This window comes from Xenopus tropicalis, chromosome 1, assembly GCF_000004195.4.
Source record: "Xenopus tropicalis strain Nigerian chromosome 1, UCB_Xtro_10.0, whole genome shotgun sequence".
Classification (NCBI taxonomy): domain Eukaryota; kingdom Metazoa; phylum Chordata; class Amphibia; order Anura; family Pipidae; genus Xenopus; species Xenopus tropicalis.
In genome coordinates this window covers 119,018,841-119,030,553 of record NC_030677.2, presented here as the reverse complement: position 1 = coordinate 119,030,553, position 11,713 = coordinate 119,018,841, and the positions used below count along the sequence as shown (strand labels likewise).

General features: G+C 40.7%; 1 protein-coding gene across 3 annotated transcripts; it reads right to left on the bottom strand.

The window, feature by feature from the left end:
• Positions 1–4,134: 4,134 nt before the first annotated feature.
• Positions 4,135–11,155, bottom strand: plin2 (perilipin 2). Of its 3 annotated transcripts, none has more exons than XM_012958113.3 (9): positions 11,061–11,155; positions 10,653–10,697; positions 10,216–10,411; positions 8,949–9,031; positions 8,345–8,597; positions 7,323–7,504; positions 6,595–6,708; positions 6,080–6,370; positions 4,135–4,495 (listed from the first exon to the last, which is right to left on the bottom strand). In XM_012958113.3, the coding sequence occupies exons 2-9, from the start codon at positions 10,677–10,679 to the stop codon at positions 4,364–4,366; spliced, it is 1,278 nt and encodes a 425-aa protein (XP_012813567.1). In that variant the 5' UTR covers positions 10,680–10,697; positions 11,061–11,155; the 3' UTR covers positions 4,135–4,363.
• Between the last annotated feature and the right edge of the window lie 558 nt (positions 11,156–11,713).

Here is an 11,713-nt window from a genome sequence, read left to right as displayed (position 1 = left end):
AATTTCGGTAAGTATTGTTTAAATTTTCCCTTTTATAAAGTGCTACTTATGTACGCAGTGCTGTACACTAGAATGGAGTGCTATTGTCATGTCCAAACTTTACAGAGTGGAACCAAAACGTTGCTGCATAACGTTAATATAGTATATATGTTAATATATATAATGTAATATATAATATTAATATAATTATATATGTTAATATGATGAAGTTTGTATATGCAATTTCTCACAATATTCCCACATTAGTAAATAGGTCATTTTTGTATCAATCATATCTTTAAAGATGACATCAGATGTTCCCATGTGAGGGTGCATGACTGGCCAATTCATTATACTATCTTATTCCATTTCACAAAAGAATTTTCTACAATTCTCCAGATTCTATCAAAAATAAAGATGTAAGAATTTTTATTGGCTAATAAAGCTGGAAAAAAAATAGGTTTGTGTCCTACTGATAATTATGTCATTCATATGGTTGAAAAACCCAACATACTGTTCTTCGACTTCAGCTTATTCTTCCGCTTTTTCTTCATCTTCCTCTTAGCGCCCCCCATTTTCTAAACGCTACTCCACCTACAGTTTTAGGGGTATAAAACCCAAACTCCCCACACTTCTTCGCCCTATAGCGGAGCAGGTTTCTTTTGCTTTTCTAAGTGATCCCGCCCCCGTCTTTTTGTGGCGCCTCTCCGAACACCCCAATTTTCCCTTTGACAGGGAAGATTTTCAAACTGCTGCCACACTTACAGTTTTGAAGCTACAGCCCCCAAACTTGAATAACATAATCATGGGGTCACCCCGAATGAAACAGCGACATTTGTTGGATGACCCCAAAGTGGGAGGGGCCAACAATAGCCAATCAAATTTCACCCATTGACTTTTATGGGGGAAATTGAAACTGCTGCCAATCTTACAGTTTACAGCTACACTTCCCAAACTTGAATCACATAGTCATGGGCTCAGCCTGAATGAAAATAAGATGATTGTTGGATGACCAAAAGTGGGGCAGATTTTACCTATTGACTTGGCAGTAATCCAACCTGCTGCCATTCTCACAGTAATAACACCGGGGTCCCCAAACTTTGCAGTGTTAGGCACCAGATAACTGCGGTTCAAGGTTAGAAAAAGTGGGCAGAGCAACCAACAGCCAATCAGATTTCACCTATTGACTTTCAATGGGGAAATTCAACCTGCTGCCATACTCACAGTATTAACACCAGGGTCCACAAACTTTTCACAGTTGGCCACTAGGGGGACTGCAGTTTTAGTTTTTAAAAGTAGGCGGAGCCAATCAAATTTCACCTATTGATTTTTATTGCTCTGATGCCAGAGTTCCCAAACTTTGCACAGTCAGTCACTGGGTGACTACGCATTCAAGTTTTTTTTTTTGTTTTTGTTTTTAAAAGCAAAGTGGGAGGGGTCAACAACAGCCAATCACATTTCTTCCATTGTTTTTATTGGGGACATTGAAACTGCTGCCAATCTTACAGCTTTGAGGCTACACTCCCCAAACTCGAATCACATAGTCATGGGGTCAACCTAAATGAAAATATGAAGATTGTTGGATGCCCAAAAGTGAGCAGAGCTGTGAACAGCCAATCAGATTTTACCTATTGACTTCAATGGGAAAATTCAACCTGCTGCCATTCTCACAGTATTAACCCCAGGGTCCTAAACTTTTCACAGTTGGTCACTAAGGGACTGCAGTTTTAGTTTTGAAAAAGTGGGCAGTGCCACCAACAACCAATCAGATTTCACTTATTGAATTTTATTGGTTTGATTCCAGGGTTCCCAAACTTTGCACAGTCAGTCACTGGGTGACTTTGTACTCAAGGTTAGAAAAAGTTGGCTGGGCCACCAAAAGCCAATCACATTTCTTTCATTGATTTTAGTGGGGAAATTTTAACTGCTGCCATTCTCACATGTTTAATGTCAGGGTCCCCAAACTTTGCATAGTTTGTCAGTGGGTGACTATGTTCCAAGTTTAGAAAAGAAAAACAGCTAATCAGATTTCACCTATAGACTTCATATGTTTAAATTTAAACTGCTTCCATTCTTTAAATATTAATACTAATATTTGCAGCGCTAGTCACCAGGTAACTGAGGTTCAGAGTTAGAACAAAATGGGTAGCACCACCAACAGCCAATCAGATTTTACCAATTTACTTTCAATGGTGAAGTGTAAAATGCTGTCAGTCTCACAATTTGTATGCCTGAGTCCCCAAACTTTGCAAAGTTGGTCACTGGGGGACTGCAGTTCAAAAATAGGAAAAGTGGGTTGGGCCACTAACAACCAATCAGTTTTCATCCATTGAATTTTATTGGTTTAAATTTAAAATGCTGCCATTCTCACACTATTTATGCCAAGGTGCACACTGATTGTCACTGAGTGACTTCGACTCAAGGTTAGAAAAAGTGGGCGGAGCCACCAACCACCAGTCACAATTTACCTATTTTTTGTTGGTTTAAATTTTAACTGCTGCCATTCTTTAACTATTAATCCGAGGGTCCCTAAACTTTGCAGAGTTAGTCACTGGGTAACTGCAGTTCCAGGTTAGAAAAAGGGGGCGGTGCCACCAACCGCCAATCAGATGTCACTCATTGACTTTTAGTGGGGAAATTTAAATTGCTGCCATTCAGACACTATTAAAACCAGGGTCCCCAAACTTTGCACAGTTGTTTTTACTATATTACTGTGGTTTAAGGTTAGAAAAAGTGGGTGAAACCAACAACAGCCAGTAACTTCATGTTTTTCAACCCAACATGAAGTTTGTTCTCAAACTTCCCTTTCTAGTCAAATTTGCTCTCTGGCAAAGTTCTATATATTGTATATGTGTATATAATAGATATATATGTGGCCTCACTCTAATCCCACAGTGAAACATAGTGCTCTTTATTCAAGGAATTTATAAGGTACCATGATTGTTTCCTAAGATTCAACCCTAGGCCAGTGCTCCTTGGCAAGAGTAGGTGAAGTTTGTCCAGAGATCACAGCTTTCATTTTCAATCAGCACAGGGATGACATGGGAAACTGACCTTTGAATAAGTAGTTTGTCCAGGGCTGGAAAGGAGTATATGTAGGGCAGGCACATGTCTAGTCCCAAGCAAATTAGGAGACCAAACAACTGTGAGGGGAAGTCAAATATGTGCGGAGGCCTGGAAACACTGAAGGTTGTGGGTGTGAGAAGGTTGGTGATGGGGTGTCAGGTGTCCAAGCAAGGAAACTCAATTTTATTGCTTGTGTCAGTGCTGTTAAGCTGTATTTCTGCCTCTGCTATTAATGACAAATTTGCCACAGAGGGGGGAAAAATTCATCCTTGACTCAAAGATAAAAATCTGACCAGTCCCTGGATCAACTTGGACCAGTTTGTAAATTCAATCTAAAGAAATTGAGAAAATGCAAGATGACTTCTACATAACAGTTTACAAGATGCAGCTAGATTTTGATTAGTTATCTATAGAATGCTTAAGAAAACAACCCTCCCCCACTACAAAAAAAAAAAAGTACACCACATTGTTTCTAGACTTAGATGTGTCCTCCATAACCACCATTTCGGTTTCTGCATCCCCCAATGAACTGTTAAGCCTGTCTTCGGGGTTTATGTACTTACAAGGTCCACAGTCTTATGCAGTTGAGAAATTGCCTCCTGGCTCCTGTTTTTTGCATCACCGATTCTAGTCAAAGCTTGCTGATAAGCACGCTTGCGAGCTTTAGTAGAAAGGGAACCCAATCTGACATAGTAGCTGGGCAGTTTTCCAGATTCAAATCCCTCAGATTTTGTTGCTTCTATAGCTAAAGACATTGAGTACAATAATGTGTTAATGTTTCATATGGGTCACTTCTGTTTTGAATTTAAGCTGGTTATAAAGTTAACTGGTCCAAGTTGATCCAGGGACTGGTCAGATTTTTATCTGAGTCAAGGATGAATTTTTCCCCCCTCTGTGGCAAATTTGATCCAGAGGAAGGCCAAAAAAAAAACAAAAAAAAAAAAAAACCCCTTCTATAGCCTCTCTAGCAGTTAGGCAGGTAATTTACGGTTATTAACAAGCATACTTGCCTGTATCATTACTAGTTTAGGTACATAGGCATAATACAGAAGTGACTGCATCAGGGAGACTCAAGTAGGCTGGTAGTTAGATTGCTTATTGGTTTTATGACCAGTATGTGCATTAAAGTTAAACATTGTTTATTAAGTTAACAAATGCAAAGAAAGCTTTTATAGACACCTAATGCCACAATTGTGTCACTAACACGGTGCTTAGAAGAACAAAAACTGGTTAAATATGCAGTAACAAAATGATTTGGTGTAGTTCTAGGTCAAACACAAGTTGGGGGAAGAGAGAAGGAAGAAATAAGCAGTCTGTACTAATTTGTTTCCCGGTTTACTACTCTGCCATTCAAGCGGGAAAAGTCTTGCATTTCCATTTCATCTTCTTCCAAAGCATCTGGATTTTCATCAATTTCTGATGATAGGTCAGTGATGCTGAAATCAGGAACCTAATCAAAAGTGAAAAGAGATTTATTTAGTTTCTAACCAGTAGTTAGATGTGGAGCAATATAAAGTACGACAGAACAAAGATTGTTTAATTATACCATGTAATTGAATTTTATATTAATAACTAAATACTAAGCCACTTTGTGTCCTCTTAGAAACCTGTACCCTATTATGGACACTTATCAGGTTGTTAATGGTTTTGGAGGATAGTTTGAGATGTTTACAAACCCAAGCTGGTAGTAAAAAAAAAAAAAAAAAAATCATGTTAGACCAGGAGGCACTTAAAGCTACTGTTCATATTGTAGCTATTGCTTGGAAGAAATTCATTGCCTGTAGACAGTTTTGTCTATTCAGCCCAAGCCATTTAACTCACCAATAACTGGTGTCTGTGCAGTTAGAACTAAAACCCATAGGAAGCATGAAACATGAACAGTTTCATGATAGAGTTACGCATATGTCCTAACAATAACAATATTGGCAAGTTTAATGCTGCATTAGCACTGGTAGTCCATATTCAAGGTCTTGGAATCTAAGGGCCTAAGCTCAATTTCTTCCTGAATTGTCAACCCCCATAAGCTGCTGGCAAACTAGTTGAGTTCACACAAAATATATCTGAATCTATTTTAGCCTGTTGTGTGCCATTACAAAAAGGAAGCTAGCTAATGTTGTAAAGACATTTTGATCTGATGTATTAGAGTGCACAGAGAGCAGGAAGCTTTTGTCTACAGAGGCTCTTCATACATGCATACATGTTCATGCTCAGTGACAATTATAGCATTCATATATTGGACTGAAAATGGATTAACTCACAACACAATCCGTGCTGGCAAATTAGATTAATCTGGTAACCTCAGTTTAAAGGAATTTACTCGAAGATTAATAAACTCCTGGTGTATAGGTCACAAGACTCCCTTCAGAGTTAAGAAATGGTAATGAGGGGGACTTTTGCATTTTGTGAAAGGGATATCTTAGATAATGGCTGCTATTTATAAACAGCATTAGCTTCACAAATGCTTTAAACAGTGTATTGTATGAAACGGTTATATCACCAAGCCATTTTAATTTTTTTTTTTTGAATGCAAGAGAAGCTCAATCCCACCACTAGTTTGTTGGTACCACCATTATGTTTGGTATTTATCAGAGGAAAACACGCTAGAGACACTTAATGCTTAATTATTTATTGCAAATACAAAAATATACAAAAAGGCTCATAAGACTGGTACAGTGAGGTGTCTACTGTGAAACTCCACTTTGCATTAAATAATTGTGAAAAAAGTGGTAGTATGTTATTGGCAGACTAATCAAAACATTGTGAATGGGCTAATGCAGTATTAACCTTGTGCCTCAATAAAATTAAGCTTTAAACACAGGGTACCAAAAGTGTTAGTATAAGCCTTACTGGAGTTTGAGCAGTGCTTTAACCAACAATATACATTACAGTTCATCTGTGAATAAAAAGTGCAGATTGTGGCTTAAAGACTTAAATGTAGTCAAGTCAGTCTTTAATCTTTGTTGGTTTTCTCTGTCTCATCCCCTTCTTGCTCACCATGTGGACAGCCAGCCAACTGGGAGTAAGAAGGACCTACCAGCCAATTAAGGGGTGTGTTGTTGACCAGATAATCCATTACATCATCCATAGAATCCTTCATTTTCTGGAGCTGGCCTCTGCTGTTTGTCAAGATGTTATCAGACACTTCTTTAAGGGAAGAGGCAGAGCGAAAGTTATGGTACATTTCTCCAGCCATGGCACTAACACGATGAGCTTTGTCTTGGATGTTCTGTGGCAGTCCTTGTACACTCATTGCCAGGGAAAGGCACGTTGTCTGAAGTTGCTGAGTGAGGTTCCGAGTCATAGATAAGATGCGAGATTCAATTTGCTGTGGAAAAAAAAAAAAATATATATATATAAAAACAAACTTGTAAGCACTTCATATGGCAGTACTTCTTCACTTTGATGCTATATAATTTTTTTACAAAATGCTCAGTATTAAAAGTCACCCACAGAATAGTAGGTACAGTAGATACTTTGTGAAAAAGTAAAATACAGCTGTTATGGCTGAACAGGGGCAGTGGGGTAACTAATTCATATGTTAAACCTTACCTCTGCGCTCTCACTACCCTCATTTGCAGCGTGACCGGCACCTTTTGTCCATTCAACCCAGGTGTTTAACAGCTTCTGATTGGCATTATTCACATTTTTCTTTGCAAATTCAATCTAAAGAAATTGAGAAAATGCAAGATGACTTCTATATAACAGTTTACAAGATGCAGCTAGATTTTGATTAGTTATCTGTAGAATGCTTAAGAAAACCACCCTCCCCCACTACAAAAAAAAAGTACACCACATTGTTTCTAGACTAAAGGTGGCCATACACGGGCCGACTATAGCTGCCGATATCGGTCCCTTGGACCGATTCGGCAGCTAATTGGCCCGTGTATGGGGAGAGCAGAGCGGCCTGGCCGACCGATATCTGGCCTGAAATTGGCCAGATCTCGATCGGGCAGGTTAGAAAATCTGGTCGGATCGGGGACCGCATCGGCTCGTTGATGCGGTCCCCGATCCGACTGCCCCATTGCCGCCCACATAATCCGATCGTCTGGCCCCAGGGCCAAAAGATCGGATTATTATTTTTTTTACCTAAATGGTCCCCGATATCGCCCACCCGTAGGTGGGGATATCGGGGGAAGATCCGCTCGCTTGGCGACATCGCCAAGCGAGCGGATCTGCTCGTGTATGGCCACCTTTAGATGTGTCCTCCATAACCACCATTTCAGTTTCTGCATCCCCCAATGAACTGTTAAGCCTGTCTTCAGGGTTTATGTACTTACAAGGTCCACAGTCTTATGCAGTTGAGAAATTGCCTCCTGGCTCCTGTTTTTTGCATCACCGATTCTAGTCAAAGCTTGCTGATAAGCACGCTTGCGAGCTTTAGTAGAAAGGGAACCCAATCTGATGTAGTAGCTGGGCAGTTTTCCAGATTCAAATCCCTCAGTTTTTGTTGCTTCTATAGCTAAAGACATTGAGTACAATAATGTGTTAATGTTTCATATGGGTCACTTCTGTTTTGAATTTAAGCTGGTTATAAAGTTAACTGGTCCAAGTTGATCCAGGGACTGGTCAGATTTTTATCTGAGTCAAGGATGAATTTTTCCCCCCTCTGTGGCAAATTTCATCCAGAGGAAGGCAAAAAAAAACAAAAACCCTTCTATAGCCTCTCTAGCAGTTAGGCAGGTTATATAAAGGCATAACATTAAGCATGAAGTATATATAACCTACTATGCAACTAATTATGTGGCCCTCAGTATCATCAAGTAGTTCCAGCTTCAGTGTCCATAAATGAAAGGGATTGTAAGCTGCACTGTCTTTGCAGCAGTGATTGCTTGTGTGCTGAAAACCCCCATGGGTCCAGGCTGAAAGGAACAGTAACACCAAAAAATGAAAGTGTATAAAACTAAAATATAATGTGCTGCTGCCCTGCACTGGTAAAAGTTGTGTGTTTACTTCAAAAAGTCTACTATAATTTATATAAATAAGCTGCTATGTAGCCATGGTGGCAGCCATACAAAGGAGAAAATGCACAGGCACATAGCAGATAACAGATAAAACACTATTGAATTCTACAGAACTTATCTGCTATGTAACCTGTGCCTTTTTTCCAGCCTTACCAACTGCAGAAGCTCAGCACAGTATTTATAGATTTACACTGCCCCTTTCGTGACATCAGATAGGGGCAGGTCAGGCACATGTCTATAATCAGACTGAAGGGGCCACTGAAGGCAATAAGACCTCTTCTACTAGTGTTTCATATTTATAGTTGGGCAAAGGATTCCATGGATAACCAAACACTTACCTAGCTCTTCGTCTGTTGGAGGCAGATACTGTTCCAGCAGGTTCTCAGACTTTGTCAATGCAGTATTAACACCAGTGTTCATCATCTGTACTACACTGCTACCCAAAACAGTGTTAATGCTGCCATTCACAACAGCTTTAGTCATCTCAACGCTGTCATGCACAGCCCCTTTTGTTTTATCAACTACTCCAGTGATGCTTTGCAGGACTGTCTCTTTGGCACCAGCCACAGCATCAGATGCATTGGATACAATCTAAAATAAGGGAAGAGGGGCAACAGAAGCATTTACAAGGGTTACAGGTCTGTAGAGGAACGGCACAAAAAAAAAAAAAAAACCTCTCAAGTTTAATATTTACATTAGGTAGAACTTGTATAAAGCATACAAAAAAAAAGGTGCAGTTACTCTAATCAAACTAAATAGTATTCAACATCTGGGATTTACTTGAAAGTAACACAAAGGGTTGGTCGTCTGTTTGTGCAAAATATACAGCTGCACAAGATAGTTTAATAGTGTAGGGCCAGAGTTATTCTGATAGCCCCTTCTCATAGCTTGCAATATTACTTTGGAGTATTTTCCAAATAATTGGGGGTGGAGAAAGAGTACCTTGTCACTGGGCTGATAAAGAATAGGCAGCTTCTCTTCAATTTTGTCCAAACCCATGCAGGCAATGTTGTTGGCAACTGCAACTAAGGGTGGGGGAGAAAAAAAAAAAAAAAAATAAGTCTAATACTTTCCACAACCTGTAGCATTATAGCATTCCTCTGAAAACTGCCTGCAAAGCCAGTGGATTAACACACGTTCACAATCTGAAAAAGTAGAGGAAAGTATTTGGGGGAAGGGGCAGCTACTTATGCATCTTGAGTTGTCCCAAACACTGGATGCTTTTCTAACAATATGCAGGTGATACCCATTAGATTAGCAGCACAGTGCAATTTATGACCTTTAAGTACCCGACAACAACCTATAGACTTAAGTGTCCAAATCAGTTCCAAGTGCTATTATCCTTAGAGCCTGTACGGACAACAGCTTCCTTCCTGTACTCCCCTGTGGTGGCGTTCTCTTGCATTCCACCACAGGAAGAGATGCATCCCATTTTTTCTAATGAGACTGTACCAACACAGGTACATGCAAGTGCTGAACGCAGGTGGAACACAACACGCGTTGCGAGCCCTTTTGCTAGTGGTGCAGGGTACTCCACATGCTTATCTGCGCCCATCCTCACGGTTTTGGGTGCGCACCAATAGGCATTGGCCGGTCAGTCGACACAGACTGGCTGTTACAGCCAGTGCACATACATGTATGGGAGCAGACAAGCCTTCTCCACTGGTGTAAATACACTGTGTACATGCATGCCACTGGTCCTAGTTATCTTTTCTTATTTTTCTACTATAGTTAGTATTTACATAAGCATACTGCCTTGTGTATAAAGCAACATGTACACTTTATATGCATGCTATCACAAGCAGCTTTTCATTTAAGAAATAACTACAGAACAAAATACAACATGAACCTTCCACTTTAAGATAAGCACGGCTTTAGAGCATATGGAAAAAATGTAGAATGCATCAAGACCTATCACTAATTAGTGATACAGGGTGTGAATTTCAGTTATGCCACAAAGCAGAACCCTACTTGGCAGCACAGTTAGCATTGCCAGCTTGGGGTTAAGTTCAATTTCAGCCAGAGCATTATCTTCAATGCATCTGGTTTCCTCCCACGCCAGAAAGCCATACAGGCAGGTTAATTGGTTCCTGATAAAGTTAACCCTTGCATGTGTGACTTTTGTATAATGTCTGTAAAGCAATGCAGAATGTCAGCACTATAAAAAACATGTATAGCATATTTTATGATATGAACAAAGGTGGTTTACTTTGAGGTTCCAGCCTGTGGATGATGGGCATGGCACTGGTTAAGGCCACCGAAGTAATACTCTTCACACTCTTCTCTGCAAGATCACACACGGACTTTATGTAAGGGTGGTTCTCTTTGGTAGCGGTGTAAGCAGACGATACCATGTCATAGGTGGAGCTGACCAAAGGCAGGCTAATTACCCTGACCACCACACTCTGAAAATCAGATTAGAAATGAGGTACAGAAAGTGAGTTTGATTTCTATGAATAAATGATATGTCATTGGCAAGCGAATGACCCGAATCCCCTCAGGAATGTAGGAAGGAAAAGGGGAGGCTATGGGGACGCTAAGAAGCAGATTACAAGAATAGTGGGAGGTTTGCAGTATTTTCCGGGTCACAAGACTCCCAAACACAAGCTACACCCCAGTGCGAATGTCAGAAAGTAACTATCGTACCTGCTGCTGTTCCACTGGCGCAGACATGTCTCCAACGCAGGATCACTACAAATACATAAAGAGTTATAAATTATGAAGAGGAAGGTACGAGATGACGCACACACATATACAAGTTGTTGCTTCCCAGCTACAACTCGAGCCTTTCACTCCGCCCAGGGATCAGATATGGCTAACCCGCGGCCCTCCAGCTGCTCTGACTTATTACGGGAAGGCAGCGCAAGTTCGTCTTTTCGGCCAAGATAAAAATCCTTGTAAAGCCAAAGCCGCTTATTTGCAGCGTTTCAGGAGACGAATAGACACCAGCTTGTCAGCCAATGAGCACAAAAAGAAGTCCCGCTGCATCCGCCTGAGCCTACTCACAGCAGCCACTTGTAAAAAGAACGAAGAAACCGCAGCCGCCGTTAGTACCTTATTATATCGAAAATCTCCAATTCAGCCAAGAGCAACAAGACAGACTGAAGCACAGCGCGCAATGTGCGTATTTATACAGGTTTGACCACGCCCCAATCTCGCGAGGCTGCCCCTATGTGTCAGCTGATGGGAATGACGTGATGTAGTGGCTGTGACTGAGGCACAGAGACCGCCTGACTGGCCAGGGTCAAGGGCACGGTCATTGGTGATGCTGCTCGGCGCTTTTCTTTTAAACGCGTTTGAATTGGTGCTGCTTAGTGCGCGCCTTGCCTTTGCTCTGTTAATGTTGCGTGTGTTTCGGCACTCAGCCTTTGTTTTGTTGGGGTGCAGGCGAGTAACTATAGCGCACTTATGGTCTCTAGAATAATTCAACGCCCAATCAATATTTTTATACTAATGCAGGGATCCCCAACCTTTCTTACTTGTGAGCCACAGTCAAATGTAAAAAGACTTGTAGAGCAACACAAGCATCATAAAAGTGCCAATTAAGGGCTGTGATTGGCTATTAGGCAGCCTCTATGCACACTATGAGCAGGGGGCTTTATTTAGTAGTAAATCTTGTTTTTATTCAACCAAAACTTGCCACCCAGTCAGGAATTCATAACTACCCAGTTTGGGGGCACTGAAAGCAACATACAAGGGGTTGGTGA

Coding starts and splice junctions, on each gene's coding strand:
- plin2 (XM_012958113.3), bottom strand. CDS start 10,679: ATGTCTGCGCCAGTGGAACAGCAGCAG. Junction 7,505..8,344: donor TCCAACAGACGAAGAGCTAG/GTAAGTGTTTGG, acceptor CAATGTCTTTAG/CTATAGAAGCAACAAAAACT. Junction 6,709..7,322: donor TGCATAAGACTGTGGACCTT/GTAAGTACATAA, acceptor CAATTTCTTTAG/ATTGAATTTGCAAAGAAAAA.